The sequence below is a fragment of the Cebus imitator genome, unplaced genomic scaffold (genome assembly GCF_001604975.1).
Source record: "Cebus imitator isolate Cc_AM_T3 unplaced genomic scaffold, Cebus_imitator-1.0 Scaffold54, whole genome shotgun sequence".
Classification (NCBI taxonomy): Eukaryota; Metazoa; Chordata; class Mammalia; order Primates; family Cebidae; genus Cebus; species Cebus imitator.
Window position 1 is genome coordinate 3506979 of NW_016107369.1, and position 22058 is coordinate 3529036.

General features: G+C 41.1%; 2 protein-coding genes across 23 annotated transcripts in view; one reads left to right on the top strand and one right to left on the bottom strand.

Annotated features, from left to right (window-relative positions):
- Window positions 1-10709, bottom strand: part of TTLL5 (tubulin tyrosine ligase like 5) — a 286353-nt gene extending 275644 nt beyond the window's left edge. For 16 of the 21 annotated variants that reach the window (XR_005200287.1, XR_005200288.1, XR_005200289.1 and 13 more), the window contains exons 1-3: window positions 10552-10687; window positions 8940-9108; window positions 2566-2672 (exon numbers count right to left, since the gene is read on the bottom strand). Coding sequence is in view for 16 of the 21 variants with exons in the window: in XM_037738520.1 (XP_037594448.1) it covers window positions 2566-2672; window positions 8940-9013 (181 nt within the window). In the remaining 5 variants the exon portion in view is untranslated. Of the gene's footprint in view, window positions 1-2565; window positions 2673-8939; window positions 9109-9989; window positions 10058-10236; window positions 10327-10357; window positions 10484-10551 lie in introns of those variants that run through there. The other 5 variants (XM_037738524.1, XM_037738522.1, XM_037738516.1 and 2 more) reach the window with 5 other exon arrangements.
- Window positions 10710-10751: 42 nt separating this feature from the next.
- The window catches only part of ERG28 (ergosterol biosynthesis 28 homolog), a 31482-nt gene continuing 20175 nt past the window's right edge, over window positions 10752-22058 (top strand). The window contains exons 1-5 of one of the 2 annotated variants that reach the window (XM_017528609.2): window positions 10752-11164; window positions 14406-14569; window positions 16847-16937; window positions 19618-19736; window positions 19871-20622. In XM_017528609.2, the coding sequence (XP_017384098.1) occupies window positions 14437-14569; window positions 16847-16937; window positions 19618-19736; window positions 19871-19950 (423 nt within the window). In that variant the 5' untranslated portion in view covers window positions 10752-11164; window positions 14406-14436 and the 3' untranslated portion in view covers window positions 19951-20622. Of the gene's footprint in view, window positions 11165-14405; window positions 14570-16846; window positions 16938-19617; window positions 19737-19870; window positions 20623-22058 lie in introns of those variants that run through there. The other variant, XM_037738527.1, reaches the window with a different exon arrangement.

The window sequence follows — 22058 nt, forward strand, 5'->3', positions numbered from 1 at the left end:
AAAAAAAAAAAAAAAAAAAAAAAAAAAAAAAAAAAAATTAAAAATTATCAATGAAATTGACAAACCTCTAGCTAGACTAAGGAAAAAAGAGAAAAGACTGAAATAACTAAAATCAGAAGTGAACGTAGGGACATTATTACAGACCTTACAGAAATCAAAAGGATTATAAAAGAATACTATGAACAATTGTATGCAAACAAACTAGACAAGCTAAATAAAATGGACAAATACCTAGAAATACATAAACTACCAAAACTGACTTAAGAAGAAATAGAAAATATGAATAGACCTACAACAAGCAGAAGTTGAAGGGAACCCATTCTATGAGGCCAGCATTACCTTGACACCAAAGCCAGAAAAAGGCATCAGAAGAAAACTATAAATCAACATCCCTTATAAATACAGACAAAAAATGTTCAACAAAATATTAGCAATTATACACTCTGACAAAGTGGGATTTATCTCGGAATATAAGGGAGGTTCAACATATAAAAGTCAGTCAGTGTAACATACCACATTAATAGGATGAAAAGGGAAATATAATTTCATTTGATGGAGAAAAGCACTTGACTAACACCTTTTCATGATAAAAATATACAGCAAACTAGGAATAGAAGCAAGCTTTCTCAACATGTAAAAGGATACTTACGAAAAACCCACAGCTAATATCACACCCAATAGAAAACAGAAAGCTTTCTTCCTATGATCAAGAACAAGACAAAGATGCCCTCTTTCTATTCAACACTGTACTAGAAATTCTAGCCAGAACAATTAGGGAAGAAAAAGAAATAAAAGGCATCCAGTTGGACAGAAAGAACTAAAATTCTCTCTATTTGCACATAATATGCAGACAAACCTAAACACAAAAACTATTAGGGCTAACAAATGAGTTCAACAAGGTTTCAGGATGCAATATCAATATAAAGAACTCAGTTGTATTTCTATACACTAGCAGTGAATAACCCAAAAAATGAAATTGAGAAAACAGTTCTGTTTGCAATAACATCAAAAAGAATAAAATATTTAGGAATGAATTTAACCAACAGGGAACAAGACTTGTACACAGAGAACTATAAAACACTGATGAAATTAAAGAAGTCCCCAAAATTGGAAAGACATCTCATGTTTATAGAAGACTTAACACAGTTAAAATGGCAATGCCCTCGGAAGTGATTTATAGATTCAATGCACTCCCTATCAACATCGTAACAGCCATTTTTGAAGAAATGTCCTTTGTCATGTTGAAAAGGCTTGCTTAAGACATATCTGGTCTAATATCCATAACATATAAAACTCTTATAACTTAACAATGATAAAGACAACTCAATTTTTAAAATGAAAAAAGGACTTAAATAATCATTTCTCCAAAGAAAATACACAAATGGCCAAAAAGGACATGAAAAGATATTCAATGTCATTACTCATTAGGAAATGCAAATCAAAACCACAGCCAGATACCACATCACATCCACTGGTATGGCTATAATCTCAAAAACAGAAAATAACAAATATTAGTGAGGATGTGGAGAAACTGGAACCCCTATACATTGTTGATGGCCATGTAAAATGGTGCAGCTGCTATGGGAAACAGTTTGACACAAAATAAGTTAAACACAGAATTATACCATACAGCCTACCAATTCCATTCCTAGGTATACCCAAAGAACTGAAGATAGGTGTCCAATAACAACTTTCCCATGAACATTCATAGCAGCACAATTCACAACAGACAAAAGGTGGAAACGGGCCAGGCACAGCGGCTCATCCATGAAACCAAGGCAGGATTGCTAAGGACAAAAGTTTGAGATCAACATGGGCAACACTGTATCAAAAAAATAAATTTTAAAAATAAAATTTTTAGAAAAAGGTGGAAACAAAAAAAATGTACATCAACTCATGACTGGAAAAAAATTTCAGAGGAAAACAAAATGTGGTGTATCATTGGAATATATTCACTAGTATGCAATAAATGTTACTCAGCCATAAAAAGGAATGGAGGACTGATACAAACTCCAACCTGGATGAACCTCAAAAACATTATGCTAAGTGAAAGGAAGCCCAACAAAAAAGGCCACATATCACATGACTCCATTTATACAAAATATCCAGAATATGCAAATCTATAAAAACAGAAAATAGATTAGTGTTTGCCAGGGACTGGTGGTATGGGGGCTGGGATAACTACTTAATTGGTATAGGCTGTATTTTTGGGATGATGAGAACGTTCTGGAACTAGACAGTGGTGATAGCTGCACAATACTGTGAATATACTAAACAACAATGACTCGTACACTCTAAAATGGTTAAAATGTGTAAATTTTCTTATGCACATTTTGCCACAATAAAAAAATAAACACATGCACACATGATTCTGGAAAAAAAAATTCAGAGGAAAAACATAAGCAGAAAACAATTTAAGAAATTATAATATTTGAGTACAACAACTCCACCGATTTTACTCACGGCCAAGGCTCTTTCCCTATATATATGTCATATCAATTTTTTCAAGACCAGGATGTCCAGGCCATGCCCAGCTCCATCCCCTGTGGGAGAAGTTATACCCACCTCCGATTACTTTCATATTGTTGTCCTTTGTCAGAATAGCCTCAGCATGGAATACCAAAACTGGAATTCTCCTGCAGCCTCCAGTCCACATGATACATGGATGATCCCTATAACCACAACAAAAGCCTTCATTAATTTACAGCTCAAAATCTGAACTGCTGATGTAGATTACTATGGTTTGTTGCTTTGCAAGTTTTCCCTTACTTCTGGAATAAAAAAATCCCAAATATCTGGTGGGAAATCATATCTCCCATTCTTAGCTGTGTATTTAAAATTAACTCTATCCCTGGTCCAGGGATGGGCCTTGATTGGTTTCAGCCAATCAAGGTATTTCATCATTCAATATAGTTATTGGTTCAGAGATAGGCACATAAACCAACTGGAGCCCATGAGTTTAAGGAGACATGTTCTGAGACTGTGAGAAAGCAATGGCTTCTTTCTCTTCTCTAGTGGCTACAGAGCCTGTCTTCCTTTTTATGGTACAGGAGGAGAATGAGAAGTATGGAACTGCAACAACCATTTTGTGACCTTGAAGGGAGGGCCTTAGCTGTTGGTGAGGGAGAAAGTCAGCAGGAGCCTGACTGAAGAGATCGAGATCCTGGGTGTTAAAGCGGGAGTTTCAGAATCAAGACGTGCCTAAATATGAGTGAACATATTCTCTTTATTACCTAGGACCACTGGATTATGTTTTAATTCTTTGTGCACACAAAGAATCCTAACTGAGTTCACAATAATTTACATACCCCTTTTACACTCTATAGTACATTTTCAAGCCAACTGGATGATGCATCCTAAGATTCTGAGCTAGGAACTCTAAATTAATACAAGTATCCCAATTAAAATCATGTATTTTGGCCAAGTGCAGTGAGCCACGCCTGTAATCCCAGCACTCTGGGAGGCCGAGGAGGGTGGATCATCTGAGACCAGGAGTTTATGACCAGCCTGGCCAACATGGTGAAACCTCGTCCCTACTAAAAATACAAAAAATTAGCCACATGGGGTGGTAGGCGCCTATAATCCCAGCTACTTGAGAGGCTGAGGCAGAAGAATCAATTGAACCTGGGAGGCAGAGGTTGTGGTAAGCCGAGATCGTGCCATTGCACTCCAGCCTGGGCAACAAAAGTGTAACTCTGTCCCAAAAAATAAATAAATAAAATAAAATAACACAATTTAAAGAAAGCCCATGCTAATTGGAACAATATATATTTTCCTCCAGTATAAAACCACAGGAGAGAAAGAGACTTCTGACTTTATTCTCTTTCCCTATCCTCAGGAAATCTCAGCTTAATTTTAGGCTGATAGATATTTACTCAAAGATTAGGAAAATCTTCACCCTCATTAGGGCAGGGAGGTAGGAAGAGAAAGAAAATTAAATGAACTGAATCCCTACTATGTGCCAGGATTTACACTAAGAGCTTTCACATCTCACTTAATCGCCTTGCTCATACTACAAACTAAAGAAAAACTGTCTCAGAAAGGTTAAGTAACCTGCCTAAGGTCATACAGCTGGTTAAATAAGGGATGAGGTATTTGAACCCAACATCTGTATTCTTTCTACTGTTTGCCTCCTTAATGGCATTTCAGCAAAGTTCTATATATTGAATACCTTGGATTCAATTCTTTGAGAACTTAAACTAACCAATTCCTTAAATGCAATACAATCCATTTGGCCAAGATTCATTCAATTCTTAAAAACTCACATAATCACATCCCTTAACAAGGGCCACACCACAAATCTCATGGCCAAGTCCCTCCCAATCCAACTTTAAAAAGATCCACACTCTGAATGCGCAGTCTTTCAGGCTCCCAATCCTACGAGTGAAGCAGTCTTTCGACTTTAGCAAGCTGCCAACTGCTTTTTAGTGAAGAACACAAACAACACCATACCTAGTTCATTCCCTGTTTTCTAGAAATGGCATGTAGATGCTTATTGTTCTTGTTCTTCAACTTGGTGACAGTACCCACTTGTGAGAAATGCTGTTGATAGGGTACCTTTTTTAGCAAGAAGGATTTTTTTGTGGCTTGCTTGCTTCTTCAACACCTGTAAAATGTAGGCATGAAGCCAGCCGATTCCTATGATCTCTTCCAACATTAATTTTTCCACTATATTTCTAAATCAGCAAGTACAGAAAAAACAGGCAGCCTACAAAGTCTTGGACAGGAACTCTGGAAATTATCCAAAGTTCTCTGTCAATCTAGCACTAGCTACCAACTGGCACCACTATGCCTTAGCATTTACAAACAATGGACTGCTGCTCCAACTTAAAAATGCCTGACAGGAGGAACACAATAAACAGATACACAGCTGAGAAGAGCCCAGGCCCTAACTGTACTATCTGTGGAAAGACAAGTCTCCAACAGAGAAATCTTTCACTTACAACCTGTGGAAAGATAAAAGAGGGAGTAAACAATAAGGTCAGATAAATAATACTTAAGACATACGTGAAACTGTCATGAAAAACATGCTCCCACCAAGTGGTGCTAAAAGGAAAAACATTCAGAATGATTAGGAAACTGAAAATTGGGACTTTAAATTTTCATACACATCAGAAACTGGTATATATTAAAATCTACTTTTATAAGCATGAAAGAACAAAGAATTTGAACAATTAATTGCCAAAGTAAATCAGTTTTGTGCTTTGCTTTATTGAAAGCCTAAAAACATTTTGGTTTTCCAGGAATAATTTTATGAGAAATAGACATCATTCACTCCTGGGACTCAGCCTACATAACTCAAAGACGGAACTGTGAGCAGCTTTTGCATTCTTGCTTCTAGGCCGTCTTCATACCATCACCCCATTAGAAATGCCTTCCCCACTTCTCTCTGTTCATCTAAGCCCACTCTCCAAGGCCCACCCAAAGTCTCACCACCTGCAGGCAGCCTTCCCCAGCTCCTTCAGCCCATTATGATACCTTCTTCTCTGAACTCCCATAGCACCCACTTTATAACTGATTGTTGATCTTTTTAACTGATATAAAGCCAACCTTTTACAACAGCAATTAAAGTTGACATTTTTTCATTGACCAAAGAAATCTTACATTACATTCTTATATGAAAGTTTCTATATCTATATACAAAGTGGTATTAGGGATCCCCAAGCAAAATATAGAAAAATAGCCTCTTTACATTTTCTATTTGAAATAATGCCATGCAAAACAAGGACTGCCTGGACAGTTTCTATTCCTGAAGTCCAAATTGCAAGAAATTAATACTTTAACACAGCAGAGGGATCTGAGCAGATCTAACAGATGTCCATGGATACACATCTTTGGATCAAGTCAACATCTTCAGATGATTTAAGGCCTTCAAACTTCCAAATCAACTTTTAAAATGTAAGCCTGCTCCAGGTGTGAATAAGATTGATTTAAGCTTCCTAATCCAAAAAATAAGTGTCTGATAGACAAGACATAAGCTGATGAAACAAGATTAACAGTTAAAAATCAACAGGAGTTTGAAAGGAAGAAGAGGTCCATAAATTTGGATGGGAGCAGAGAGAAAATTATACCTTTATTTTCATTAATTTTTACCAGAAATTCAGTATTTCTTAATTATGAATACAGGCAACAAACCATAGTAGTACTGGCATTATATGCGCCTTTGATGTTATCTAAAATGACAGCTTTTTTGGTGGTTTTGGTTTTTTTTTTTTTTTTTTTTTTTTTCTCTCTCTGTTTGATTGAAAAAGTTATGCTTCTCCTGGGCAGTGTGCTTTTTTTTGAAACAGAGTCTCACTCTGTCAACCAGGCTGGAGTGCAGTGGTGCGATCTCGGCTCACTGCAACCTCTGCCTCCTGGATTCAACCAATTCTCTTGCCTCAGCCTCTTGAGTGGCCGGGATGACAGGTGCTCGCCACCACATCCGGCTAATTTTTGTATTTTTAGTAGAGTCGGGGTTTTGCCATGTTGGCCAGGTTGGCCTTGAACTCTCGACCACAAGTGATCTGCCCACCTCAGCCTCCCAAAGTGCTGGGATTACAGGCATGAACCACTGTGCCCGGTCAATTACAGATATTTTTATATCTTATTACAGGTGTTGCAGATATCTCAAAATATCATTTACACTTAACACCACTTCTAAGTTATAGTAGTTTTTAAGACTCACTCCCTAGATCACATGTGACCATGGTCTTTCTATCTAAATGCTAGTGTGATGAGGCTGGACAATAATCGGGCAACTCTCCTCCTAAAAATCATTCAGTCACTAAAAGATGACACTTCATACTGGTGCCCCAGACATCTACGCTGCTTCCCAGTACTCCCCATCTATGATGGTTAATCAAAGACCACCATCTCAGTGTACTGATCCTATACAAACAACAAAAACAGTCTTCATGCTGTTGTCTTTAGCGTGAAGACAACACGCTAAAGTTAAAACAAAATTTAACTTTCCCAGATTTTAAATGATCTTATTATTTAATGCATTAGTAAAACAGCACATATTACTATATTACAAATTTGTTTTAATAACTGCATTTGAATGTAATTAGTACTCTTTGTAATGATATGTATTTTATTTTAAGCCTTAGAAATATTCTGGTAAGGAATCCATGGCATAAAAAGGGTTAACAACTCTGATCTAAGGTAATATAAAGTATAAAGCCTTCATTTATTCATTCATTTCATTATTCTGTCGGCAAGAATTTACTAAGTTCCAACTATAATATTAGGTCAAACTATTTCCAATTGTCAGTATTTGACTGTTTCTGACCTACCAAAATGGCAGTTTCATATAGTTCAATTTAACATTTGTCAGGCCCAATCTGTAAGCCCACTAATAAAAGAGACAGTAATGGAGTAAAAGAACAACCTTTAAAAAGGGAAAGACTGATACTTGCAGCAGAAATTTGAAGCTTTGTGAAATGGGTAAGAGGCAGCACACTAAAAGCAAAAAGTCAGAAGAAGGGAAAGTAACCAAAGGGAATTATCCATTTAATTATCCCGAACAAGAATGACCCAAATATACTGTCAAATCTCTATTATTTTCTGTGACCTAACAGTGATAAGAAATATTTCCTCAAAGCTTTCTTAATGCTTTAAAAATTTTTTTCAAATTACAGTAAGTACTCTTCTACCTTATAAGGCCACCACAAATTTCATTATTAAAACCAATAAAAATAATGCCTCATATTTGTATAGCACTTACAAAGTAATTTCACACACATTATTCCATTTGAGTTTCACCAGACCCCTACAAAATACCGTGGGAGATATTACCTCTCTTTTTCAGATTACACAGCACACATGTATCCAAAAGGAATCATGGAGAATCTTAAATTTTACCTTTAAACCAGATTCTCTCTTTACTCTGTCAAGTAATAATTAAAGGAGGCAAAAAAGCAAAGTGACCAAAATCCAGAAAAGCTAAGTCTGAATCTCAATGCATCAACTACTCTCTATGGGTCACTGGGGAAATCTCCGGATATTTATGACTGAATTTAAAAAGTGAAAATAGTAACACCTTCAGATTTAAAAAGATATAAGATACAGATGAGACAAAGCCTTTACTGTCATTTATAGTAGCTATACTTACCATTATCACTCTTTTTTTTTTTTGAGACTTGCTGTCCAGGCTAGAGCGCAATGGTGCGATTTCAGCTCACTGCAACCTCCGCCTCCCAGGGTTAAGCGAGTCTCCTGCCTCAGCCTCCCAAATAGCCAAGATTACAGGCACCTGTCACCACTCCCAGCTAATTTTTGTATTTTTAATAGAGATGGGGTTTCGCCATGTTGGCCAGGCTGGTCTCAAACTCCTGACCTGAGGTGATCCACCCGTCTCGGCCACCCAAAGTGCTGGGTTTCAGGTGTGAGCCACCACGCCCAGCCATTATCATTCATTTTTATTGTGATGATCCAATAATCATGAAATTGGAATCTTAACTAAAAGAACTCAGGAAAGCAATGCGGTTCAATGGACACAGTACAGGCTACAGAATTCTAATACCTTGTCTCAGAGTTACTATGGTAAGTTACCTGACATCTCTATATTAACACCATTTTATCATTGTAAAGGCTTTTGAGAAAATCAGCAAATGTAACTAATGCCATAGAGTTTCGGCATGTTTTTCTTCAATATTGAAACATTTCAAAATCTCCTAAATTGGGAGCTCTGAGCAACAGTTCACCAAGAGCCACTACCTGCATTTGACAACATCTAGAGCTGGTGTTCACTTATGAGCCCAGAAAGAGAGCCTTATCTTATTTCTCATAACTGATAGGGACTGAATAATAAGACTTTAAATTACATTACGAATAGAAGCTAAAACCAGAGTTAGATAGTACCCAAGGAATGACACTAGACAAAAGAATATATAAGTAAAAGAGAACTATTTTTCATCCTAAAAGCACAGGTCAAAAGCAGGCTTGCTGTTACTTACTCTTGACTTATGACCTCCTCATCCTCTGAGGATGATGCTGTTTCCTCCAGGTCCCGGGCCATCACGATTGGCATTTCCTTTAGGGCTTGTCATACAGTCAGCAGACAGGGGCCTCAGAGACCTTTCCTAGAAGATTCACCGGATCAAGCAATTTGGATGGCACAGATTCCTGCAAGAAATTAACTTGATCTGATCAATTGACCTGAAACACAATGCCGTTGTCTATTGGTTATTGCTGATCATCTAAGTAATGAGGATGACTATATTCCTAAATAGTGCCCAACCTCTAGAAGTTTACCTTCCATCACAATGCCTCACTATGCCACAAAAATCAAGATTTTTTTTTGAACATACTGTCTGTGTGCTACATATTTGAATAGCTGTTACTAAGTATGAGTTTCTCATTATTGACTAAATCTAATATGCACCAAAAAGATAGATTCTTCACTTTCAGGGCAGTCTGCGGTAGGTGGCTGATTCCCTAAAATATATATTCCTTGCTAGACAAACCTGACCTGGGTTAAAAACAAATAAATAAAAACTCAAGGTTTAAGACCCTTGCAAACATTTATTTAGACTTTATGACAAGCACGCTGACAAGATGCTATCACGTTTCCAGTAAAATAAATTCAACAATGAACCGAAAGAAGAATATATTCTCCTGAATCAAAGGTCATATAAATAGTTGGTGGGGGAGGGGACAATGCCCTTCCACTCTTAAAAATTATTCTTCCTTACTAAAAATCACGAACTTTGATATGACTCTGGAATGGGCAATAAAATTAGGAAATTTCCAACACTATATTTCTAACTTAAAATATTTTTTTCCAAAGGAAAAAAAGTACACGTTCGTTGTGTGTGTCAGAAGAAACAGGAGCTACAAATAAAGAAAATGAACATGTTTAAATGACCATAATCCCATTACTCAGAGATAATGACTTGGTGTCAATCCTTCTTAACTTTTTCATGCATTCATAAATACGATGAGACTGTAAATAAGACACACACACACACACACACACACACCCCGACCCTGATAATGATCCCTACAGATCTTCGGCGCAGTGGGCAATGTCTAACAACTTCAATGGCTTTCTTCGGGGGATTCTCAGCGGGATCACACACACACCGACCCTGATAATGATCCATACAGATCTTCGGCGCAGTGGGCAATGTCTAACAACTTCAATGGCTTTCTTCGGGGGATTCTCAGCGGGATTTCTCAATCTTTCCCAAAATGTTGGGAAATCCTTTAAGTTTAAACAAACAAAACCTCCAAAAGGGAAGGAATGCCAACCTTTCCTAGGCTGCCGGCAGAGCGGGGAGAAATAGGTCGATCGGAAGAAGATTAGAGACACTCGCCTAAGCAGACTTCTCGCCCTAAAGGAATCTGCTTCTCAGCCCCACCCCCAGCTCACCCCAGTCGCAGGTAGGTCTGCTGATGCTCTCCCCGGGAAGGACAGGACGACCCCGCCGCCGCGATTCAACGCTGCGTGCCCGGAAGCCAATAACTACTCCCGGGCTCTGAGCGGGAAGTGCGGCGGCCAGCGCCAGCCCGGACCCGGGAAGGCTCCTCCCCGGGGTAGGGAAGCGCGCCGGCGCAGGCGTTTACCTGTCTCATCTTCCCATGGTTCAAGCGGGCAGGCGTGGACCACACTCTGCTCCTACCTCTCTCTTCTTTCCCCAGCAGGGCTCCGGGCAGCCGCCGACTGCTGCTTCCCCGGTTACTACAACAACCAACAAGCAACCGCCCGCTCGGAGCCACTGCGCAGGCGCCCGCCACCCGGCGCTGACAACGCGCGGCTGCAGGCGCGGGCGAATGTCGTCACCGCCGCGCACGCGGGCGCAGAGCCCTGCCCTCAGCAGAAGGGAGTCTTCTTTTTTTCCGCTGTTTTTTTCTCCGCCCCTAAGAGGTTGACTCCAAACCCGGAGTTCCGCTAGGTCCAACAGGAGGGCTTACTGCGTGAGCGGCGTACCTGAGGAGAGGCTTAGGCAGCGGCAACTGCTGATTGGCAGTAAAGGGGTTCACTCCCTATCTCCTGCTTGGGCAAAACCGGGACAGCCAATCACAGAGAGGACTGACGGAAACGACCCAATCCTGGAGCAGGGCTGAGAGAGGGGGCGGGGACAAATGGCTCAGGTGGACTCCCGGCTGGAGCTGTCCTGGGGGAGCTTGTTTGCGGCGGCTGCTGCTGCCACGCCTGTACTGGGGGTCCGGTCGCCAGGTAAGGAGAATATGGAGGATTAAAGGGATGTAGGTGTCTGTGTGGCTTCTGATTGAGAGGATCCGGAAAGTCTGGAAAAATGGAGGTGGGATGGAAGGAAGATACCTGGAAGGCAACCTTTTGGGGGGAAAGGGTTCGAGAGGCGATAACGAGGGGGAGCTAGGACGATGGAGAAGGTTTAGTGAATTCAAGGAACGAAGGAATGGATGAGCGAATGAGCAGCCACTATGAGCCTGGCACTGAACAAAGAGCCTTCACTTTTTCTCATATAATTCTTACAATAATCCTTGTTAAGAAATATCAATGGGTTGATATTTCTATCTCCATTTTGCAGATGAGGAAACCGAGAATGAAAAGTGTAAGTGACTTGCCCAGGGTCACACAGCTACTAAGTGGTAGGGCCAGGATAAGAATCCCTTTCTTCTGATTAAATTTTAACACCACACCTATGCTGGGCTGGGCTGGGCCGGGCCAGGGCCAGGACAAAATTTGGAAATAGATGTTGTATATATGCTAGGAGGTCCTAAAGCTTTAGGGAAATTAGGTTGAGAAATTGGCAGAGCAATTCAGAAGTGCGCAGACTCTGTCCTTATCAGCTATCTGTTGGAATTTCTAAGAGCTTCTGTGAAATGGAAGGATACATTTTGCAGAAAAGTGGAGAGGGGCATCCGTGCATCTTTTCTAAACCCTGGAGGAGTCTCGTCTTGAAAGAGGGTGAGAAAATAAAGACGGTAGGTGGATTTTGGCCCAAGTGATAATGGCCTATAATGTCCAGTAGACCCTCAGTCTCTGTGGTCTTGGACAGAGCCCACCTTTGTGATCCAGCTCTCCCTGAAGGGTGCATCAATTCACCCTTCCTTCTCTAGATCTCTTGTTTGTTTGTTTGTTTGTTTGGGGTTTTTTTTGTGTTTCACACTGTCTTGGGCCATCACTGACTTTAGTATCTATCTCACTGGGTAGCGTAGAACAATACTGAAACTTACGTTGCCTGACAACAGATAAACCATGGGCCAAGAAGATAATGAGGATGGGAAAAAGTCATCCCATTATTAAATTATTTATCTATTTTGGTTTTATTTAAATCAGACTGACTGAAATCACTACTCAACAAGAGTTGATCTAAGCCTTTAAAAAAAAAAAAAAAGAGGGTGCAGTGGCTCACACCTGTAATCCCAGCACTTTGGGAGGCCAAGGTGAGTGGTTGACTTGAGTCCAAGAGTTCAAGACCAGCCTGGGCAATGTGGCAAAACCTCATCTCTACAAAAAAATACAAAATTAGCCAGATGTTGTAGCACATGCATATAGTCTGAGCTACTAGAGAGGTTGAGGTGGGAGGATCACTGAAGCCTGGGATGTCGAAGCTGCAATGAGCCATGACCATACCACTGCACTCCAGTGTGGGTGACAGAGTAAGATCCCATCTCAAAAAAATAAAAAAATAAAAAACAAAAAGTATCTAATTGTATTTTCTACATAACTTGAAGACAAAAGTGGATATGGTATGCTTTTCTTTCTCAAAAATGGGAACTTCATTAAAATAGTCTCAAACAGTGAGGTAGCATTGCAAGAGTCCAACAGACCATGATTCTTAGCTCTGCCAACTTTGCTGCGTGACCTTAAGAAACTCATTTAACCTTTCTGTTCCAACCATCATCTGTAGGGTAGAAATATTAATAGAGCCTGTCAGCCTTCCTGTAAGGATTAAATGGTAATATACGGTAGGTGCTTGGCATAGTTCATGGTGTAAGTGCTTGATGACTGAAACCTATTATTCTTTTGCAAGCCAACACCAGAATTGCTATTTCCTTTGCTATATAATTTTCTTACTAGTCCTAAAGTCACACGTTAACTTAAAACACACAATTTATAAATCTGGAAAAGGAAAAGAGGCTTTATCTCTTGCAAAGGCTCATAGCCATCCCACAGGGAAGAATGCCTCCCACCAAGACCAGAGACAGGTACTTTGAAGGAGAAGGGTTTGGGGTAGAGCTTTATGCTGGACAGGTTGGCTAAACATACATATTCAACAGGTTCCAGGAGGAGCTATGAATATTCATGAAGGTGGTCCTGATACGTGCATATTGAACAAACATGCATGTAACCACATATGACCCTTGTTCACTTTGGAGTGGAGCCCTCCCATTGAAGTCAATTACAGCTAGGTGCTGTAGGTCAAGAAGTCTTTTCAGGACACCAAGACACTCAAGTGTGTGATCTTGGTAAACTGGCCAGGAGCAGTCCACAGTCAGTGATCTTATCTGAAGAAAGTTACTGAAATCCGTCACTTGTCCAATCAAAGCTGTAGTCACAACAGGTGGAACAGGGGTCAGGTAGTCAGCCTTTGTGAGCTGGATGAGCCACAGTTGTCTTAATATTGCTTATCTCAAGGCCAGTGCTTGTCTAAATGCTTTAGAAAAAAACCTGGTGGCAGAATATAAGTTGTATTCTTTAAGTGTCGGAGTGTGTGACTTAACCCTTGCCTGGCATGGCCTTAGGTCTTGTTTATAATTTGGTAACATTTTGCACAAAGAATCTGTTGTAAGTCTTATGATCTGTATGTTAACTTAAATGCTGGTAAGTTGCTGTCCCTAAATCTGAAAAGGGAAAGAATATAACAGGGCATGTTAGATCTCCCATCTCATCATGGCCAGGACCTTAGTTTTAGGATTTTTCTGGGGTCCCCTAGGCCAAGAGGGGCTCTTTTCAGTCCGTGGTAGGCTTAGGATTTTATTTTGAGTTGACACACAGCAGTTTATTTATGTTTAACTTTTAGATTGTTTTTCTAGTTTACGGAGCATGGTATACCTGAGAAGCAGAGTCTAGAAAACCTAGGGATGTACATAGTGACCTCACCCCATAAGTTCCACTCAAATGTATAAAGCTCTATAGGCTTGGAAGAAATCCGTTATCAATAGCCAGGCAGGTGTCTGTGCGTATAGTTAGAATCACCTTTGAGCTACTTGTATTTCAAAGGAGTGGCATGAAAACATGAAGGTATAGAAGTGAAGATAGAGGACTGATTCCAACCCAGAGGAGGAGTTCTGATTTAGGGTAATATTTTGGAGAAATTGCTTAGACAGAGATAAGTACTGTGCGACTTATTGCGAAGTATACTGTTCATTCACCTCTATTAGTGTGAATAAATATCTTTTCTTGGCCTGCTTCATTCTTCCTCCCTTCCTACTTATGGTTAACATAGACTGGCCCTCATTATCTCATGCCCTCTGCCTTTGTTTCCAAGGCAAAAAGCCCTCCCAGGTTTGAGGGGAGTCATGAGCCGTTTCCTGAATGTGTTAAGAAGCTGGCTGGTTATGGTGTCCATCATAGCCATGGGGAACACGCTGCAGAGCTTCCGAGACCACACCTTTCTCTATGAAAAGCTCTACACTGGCAAGCCAAACCTTGGTAAGAAATAAAAGAATTTCTGCATCCTTTGTAGGACTGGCCCTATGCTGTGGTTCCCAAACCAGGCTGTATATCAGAATAACCTAGGAAACTTCAACAAACACAGGTACCCATTTCCCTCACCAAACCTATTTATTGAACCTGGATGGAGCTCAGGAATCCAGTTGCTAAAAGCTTCCCAGATGATTCCGATGCTGCCTTAGTTAGCCTTTGGCAGTCACTGGAGTAATAGACTTTGTGGTGAGAACTTGACCCTTTTTCCTCCAGGCTTCTCTGAATACTTTTCATTCATTTTACACTGCCCTGGGCAATTTTGCATATTAAAAAAAAAAAAAAAGGCATTATAAGGGCAAGTGAGGAAATAGACTTATATGGTGACTCTGTGTTGCCTCACTAGAAAGCCATAAAGAAGCTTTTCCTATTTCTCAACGCCCTCTTCAGAATGAGGCTGGGGCTTACATGATTCATATTCCATGTTACAGATGGAAAGTTCTTAATCCAAGGTCTTCCCATGACATAGTCCCTGAGAAGATATTTAAAATCCCTTCAAGTTGGTCTCCAAAAATGAAACTTAAGAAGGCCCATGGCGGCCTTTCCTGGCTTCCTGAGCCTCTCTGCTGAGAGTGTGTGTCCATTTCAGCTTGCACTTCATCACGCTGATGTGTGGGGTAGTTTAAGCTGCAGCACTGTTTCACAGCAGATGACAATTCTGTGTCACATTTATAGCTAACCCAGATTCAGGCTCTGACCTAGCTCGTTTTTCTGCAGTGTCTGGGTATAAAATGAAATTAAGTAGGCTAAGGCTCATTTTAAGAAAAGCTCAAATATAATAAGAGTAAAGAACCTGGGAAAGAGAGCAGAATAATTCCATCTTTTCACCTTCAAAGGCTGCCCTCAGATGATCATGGAACCCTATATGGATTCACAGATTTTTAGAGGTTATCTTTTCTAGCCCTTTGAGTTTCAAGTTGAGGCAAAGAAGTCTAGAGGTCATGTGACTTAGGCATATAGCTGAGCGGAACTTTGTGTGTGTATGTGTTCATCCAGCACACAAATGGAGGCTGCCATCTCCTTTATGATCTAGTGGCCATCATGGTACTCTCCTAAACACAGCAGTGCTTTAAAGGGTCCCACAGAATTTCACCTGATACCTAATCTGGTTAGGGCGGGTTGAGTACTCTTAACTAGAGAAATGTCCATAGTCTTCTCATGAGAAAAGCTATCAAATTAGTTTATAAAGAATGTAGCTCTCCAGGGCTAATGCTAGATATTTGGCTGGAATTTTTTCTCATTACCATCTAAAGGTTTTCAGTATTGTGAATTTGGGAGAGCTGTCTGGTTATCCAAAGGCTGAAAAAAATCCTTAAAGCCCAAGTAAACATGAATAGACCTTCCAGTTGTCAGTTTTGTCCCTTAAAATTTCTCTTACTCAGCAGGCAATAGACCAGCAAAGGAAGTATCTTTGCTTTCACTCTTTTGACATTCTCAAGCCACTGGATGCCTTAGCTCCATGGTTTTGCATTTAAATCACCCAAGCAGGGAATTTCTAGAAAATACTTATACTGGGTGCCCTCCTCCAGAGCATACGATATAGTTTGTCTGGTACCCAGGCCTTGTAATTTTATAAAACTGCCACAGTTGATTGTAATAAATGCCCAGAGTCAAGAACCACTGTTATGGTGCAATATGACCCATACTTTCAGAATAAGATATTTAATACAGCAATGTCAGAACAAAGCCACCAAGAACAAGGTGCCCCCCAGCAAAGAAACAGTACTTTGTCCCACTGCCATGCACACAGGAAACCAGCCTGGTACTGGTTCATCCAACAGCATAGATCTGGATGCAGGAAGAGACCCAGGCACTCTGATATCTTAAAGACCATATTTGGCCATCTAAACTGGTCCCCAGTATCTCTGAGTTCTCTTCTGGATCAGCCTTGAAAGTGTGCTGGCCTCCTGGCATCCTGTATTGCCAGACCATTCTCTACAACATTCCCCCAAACCTGTCCTGATCCAGACCCTCTTGGCTTCCAGGACAGAAGGGGTAAATTACTACATCTAGGAGTTATTTGCCTAACTTGGCTCTTTGTTGGGTTTCCACCCTTGGAACTTCCTTCTATTTCTCATGTGTGCCACTAGGACCTCCATCCTGCCCAGCCACAGAGAGGTCAGATTCAGCTGCCTACCTCCCATGAACCACCAGTGAAGTAGGAGGAGTTTGGAAGGAACCCCAGATCTCCCCTTCTCAACACTCTTGCTTTTTTCTGCTACACAGTGAATGGCCTCCAAGCTCGGACCTTTGGGATCTGGACGCTGCTCTCATCAGTGATTCGCTGCCTCTGTGCCATTGACATTCACAACAAGACGTATGTAAGGGAAGGAAGAGCTTTAGCATCCTTTTGTTGGAAATCAGATGCAAGGCATACATGTTACCTTGAGTAATGAGAAATGTTTTTTAATCATTTTAATGCATTAGCTTAGAATGTACATAATAAAAGACTAATAGGTTACATTCCTTCCATGCCTAGAAAACATAATAGACCTAGCAGGTCTTCATTCAAGTCTGAAAATTCTTTGGAACTGACATAGCAAACTGGCAGGCCATTATCCAGTGGCCTGTATCAGTCCTCTCCACTTCTTTACAAAAGAATCAGCCTTTCTTCTACTAAAGAAGTAGAGTGGTATGCTCTTTTTAGGGTAGCCACCCACGCATACCTTTCTCACATTCCTCCTTAAGCAGCAGGAATGAACAGAAATCACGATCCATGAAAAAAGAGGAACCCACGAGTAAACTGTTGTATGCGTATGCAAAATCAGCAGGTGAGGGTGAAAGAGAAGCTAGGGCTCCTGAATTCTACCTGTCTTGTGTGCTCAAACAGACCAGGGTGAACAATTGCAGGCAATCCGAAGCCGTAACCGACTCTGGCCACTGGAGGGGGCTCGAGCTTTCTTCCCAGCAAGAGTCATCACTATCTAGGTGGAAACAGTTTGTTCAGGTCACCAAGGGAGGCTATCAGAATTACAGCTTCCCATTAAATGTTTTTCTATCTTATCCAGGCTCTTGGCATCTGGGGAAAACAGGAGGCAAAAATATCTATTGAGCCCCTCTTACTATGCCAAGCTTTTATCTACATGATCTTAAGTCTCTTCTTAGCAGCGCTGGAGGTCATGATTTTCATTCCTGATTTTGCACATCTAAATATTAGAGATCCAATTAGTTTAAGAAAGACTGACTCAAATGAGATTTGAAGCAGGGATATTAGCTCCTTGATCTCCTCAACCTTTTTTTTTTTTTTAATTTTCAAACTTGAAACTGCAGTTTACTTGTCCTAGATTGACACATACTTTTGGAAGCAGTGCGTTTAGTTCTGGTCCCAGTTCTGTTGGTAACTAGCTTTGCAGTAGCAAGTCCATCATTTACCTTCCGTGCACAGTCTCTTCATCTATAAAATGAGAATTACTATAAAATAGTCACCTCAAGGTGACTAAGAGGAAGGGAGGATTGAAAAATTATTTTAAAGACCTGTACCATGATGAAGAATTGCTAATGAGTATAAGGGATATATCTTTTGCTTGTTGTGCTTTTGGAGTGAGCAAAGACAACCCAGACTTTGCCATGTACTTTCCCCTCTCCCCACACAGGATGGCTGCAAACGCTGACTCCTGTTTCCAGCCCTTCCTAACCTAGGACTTTGATCCCTGCATTTCTGATGTGCACTCTGATCCTGTTCTCTCCCTAACTGGAGACTGGAAGTCAACACACATACATACTCATTTCCAAAATGTGGCCAGGCACGGTGGCTCATGCCTGTAATCCCAGCACTTTGAGAGGCCTAGGTGGGAAGATCAGTCAAGGCCAGGAGTTCGAGAACAGCCTGGCCAACATGGCAAAACCCTATCTCTACTAAAAATACAAAAATTAGCCAGGTGTGATGCCATGCACCTATAATCCCAGCTACTCTGGGAAGCCGAGGCAGGAGAATCCCTTGAACCCGAGAGGCGGAGGTTGCAGTGAGCCAAGATTATGCCTCCAGCCTGAGTGACAGAGCAAGACTCAATCTCAAAAAAAACAAAAAAAATTTCTAAAAACACGCACAGGAGAGATACAAATCAGATGTAAGATACAAGTTACTTGTAGGGATGAGGGAGACAGGCTCAGAGGAGGATAAGAATACACAGGATGCTTTAACTCTTCTCTGTAATTTTTTGTTTCTTAGAAAACAGTCTCTGAAACAAAATGTCAAAATGTTAAGATTTGATGGAGCTGGGTGTTGGTTGCATTGATGTTCATTATAGTATTCTGTAAATTTTTGTATGTTTGAAATATTTCATAATTCAAAAAAAAATTATACTTAATAAAAGATATCAGCAAATGAAGTAGTCAGTCACCTAGTAGCCTGTTTCTTCTCTACCTTATAGTCAGAGCTGAAAACCAAGTTCTCTTCCCATGAGATTGATCACCATGTCCTCAGTGTGACTACTTTTCTAGGCTAAGACGCAAAGTAACCAACGCATATTCCCAGAGCATCTAAAAGCCCCAGAGGTGTCTTTGCTCCTTAATCCCCATGAGGCCATTCATTCTGTGGCTTCCATCATATAAACACCGACAAGTGCGTGGCCAGATGCCTGCCAGGTGGGATTAGACTGCAGAGTCAACCAATTTAGATAAATAAAATATGTAAGTGTGCTGGATCCAAAGTTGTCTAGACTGCCTAGGATTGTCATAATTCAGGCTCTGCTTTGCTATAGCTGAGTTCACCACTTTGCTGAGACTTGGAAATTCATTCTAGATGCCTGAGCCATTTTCCTCTCAGTTTAGCAGTTGAAACCTTCAGTTTTGCCCTAGATGAGAATATTGGTATGATCAAATACACTTGTTCCTCAGGAACAGCCTGGCCAACATGTCCTCAGGGACAAGTTTCCTTTCTTTTAAGCCTTCATCACATCCTGGGTTCTTATTTGTATGTATCAAGTCTGATACTTTTCCTCTGTTCTGTTCTGAACAAACAGTAACTTTGATTCCCATTTCTGTCTGCTTCCTTGTAGGCTCTATCACATCACACTCTGGACCTTCCTCCTCGCCCTGGGGCACTTCCTCTCTGAGTTGTTTGTCTATGGAACTGCAGCTCCCACAATTGGCGTCCTGGCACCCCTGATGGTGGCAAGTAAGCATCCAACCACCCTAGACCTCCTACACGAACTGCCCCAGCTCTATGGCTAGTACAGAGGGTGGACACAGGAGAGATAGAAGGAAGGTGCTGTATTTATGTCAGGCACTAATCTTTTCTCTGTATTTAAGGTTTCTCCATCCTGGGTATGCTAGTCGGGCTCCGGTACCTAGAAGTAGAACCAGTATCCAGGCAGAAGAAGAGAAACTGAGGCCAGCATTACCACCTCCAGGACTTCATCGTCTTCTACCTTGGCTGTCTTCTTCCTTCATCGTCTCTCCTCTTTAATTTCTCTTCTGTTCCATCATCAGCCCCGTTCACTTTTAGCCTCTTTTTTTTTTTTTTACATTTTTAAAATTTAAAGTTCTAACATGCATACAGAAAAGCATATAACATGTATGTACAACTTAAAGAACAATTTTAAAATGAATACTGTGTAATTCCATCCAAGTCAAGAAGTTGCCAGCTCCTCGGAAGACCACTGTGTCTCCTTCCCCAACTTACAACCTCTTCCAGGCTCCCTTTTCCAGCCTTTCTCTTTTTCCCTTTTATTTTCATGCCTTCATTTGACTTATGTGGTGGGAACGTGTGAACTATGAAACTTAAACCTGCTGCCCACCCAGAGCAGCTGTGACCAAGGGCTGCCTCAAGGGGTTGTCCACTCACGTTGGGCTCCTCTCTGCTGCTGGACCCAAGACTCCGAACCTTCCAAGGGACAGGCAGTTCTTCCAAGAAGGGCTCCCCTATGTGTGAGCAAGACCACGGCTCTCCTTATATCTACAGATGCATGAGGGTTGGAAGAGTCTGGGCTGTTTTTAGACCTTCTGGTCAGCTGTATTTGTGTAACAACTTTTGTAATAAATAGAAAAACCCTCTGCTCTGATCAGTCCTTGTACTTTGACCTCTGCTAAGACAAGACCATGCCTGCCTCCTCTGAGTCCTAGGAGTATCACAGCTTTATCCCTGATTGAATACACCACAGTGAGTAGGACAGCTCAAGACACAGGTCAGCCTGGCTGCCTCCAGCTCCTTATTGTCACCTGCTCATTTCTCTTGTATTCTTGAAGTCAAATCTTCTTTTCTCCCACCTTCAAGATTCTGCATTAACAACTACATACTCAATACCCTTTCTTGTTTCCTCCTAAAGAAAAAACAGATCCTTGAGAGAGCAGAGACAAAAAATAGAACTAGGCAGCGTAGCTGAAACAACTGCACAACACGGGAAGAAGACAACTAAATCCCGAGGAGAACGCACTGGAACGGACAGATGCTCTTAAACGCTACCCAGAGGGCCTCTCCGGCGGGACCCTCATACACAGCACATGTATCCAAAAGGCCATGTGTTATTTCAGCAAATATTTGTTGAGTGCTTCTCCATGCCAGACATGCGGGAAAGAGAAACGAATGACACAAGCAATGCCCCTGCCACGTGGGTCTTATGTTGTAGTCAAGGTAACCAAGTCAACAAGCCAACACGTGAATAAAGAACTGCAAATAGTGATAAGAATGCTAACAAACACAAGGTATTTTGGTCAAGGAGGAATGTGGGGTGGGCACTGGGGAACCATAACTTAGATAATCAGAAAGTCATCCCTGAGAAGATAGATAGGATTTTGGGGGTTTTTTTTGTTTTTTTTCTGTCAGCCAGGCTGGAGTGCAGTGGCATAGTCATACCTCACTGCAGCCTCAACTTCCTGGGCTCAAGCGATACTCCTGCCTCAGCCTCCCAAGTAGCTGGGACTACAAGTGTGCACCACCACCCAGCTAATATTTTGGGGGGTGGAAAGAGATGGTGTCTCACTATGTTGCCTAGGCTAAGAGGTGGGATTTGAGCTGAGACTTGAATGCCCAGGAGTCAAATGCCTTGAGATACAGAGCAGCTGTCAGAGCAGAGGGAGCAGCAGTTATAAGGCAAAAGTAGTCTTATTCAAGGAGTAAGATCTATGTAATCACAGCATGGTGAAGAGTTAGGAAGTGAAAGAAAAGGCCAGAAAGGGAGGCAAGGGGTTTATAAGGGTGTGATACGAAGCTTCATGTATACACTTAAATACATTGGGAATTCTCTTATTAGTTAAGGCTCATTAGGTGAATGGACAAAACCTGCCTTAAACTAGCTTAAACAGTGAAGATAACTGGCTTGTATAACTGAAAACAAATTACAAGATGATAAGCTTCAAGAATGGTTTGATCAAAGACTCCAGCTCCATTTCTCTACGATTCTGCCTACCTATGCTGGCATCCTTAGTCTGGCTTCTTTTATGGTGCCAAAGTTGGTTACAGAAATTCCAGGCCTCATATGCCCAGAACACTACATCTAGG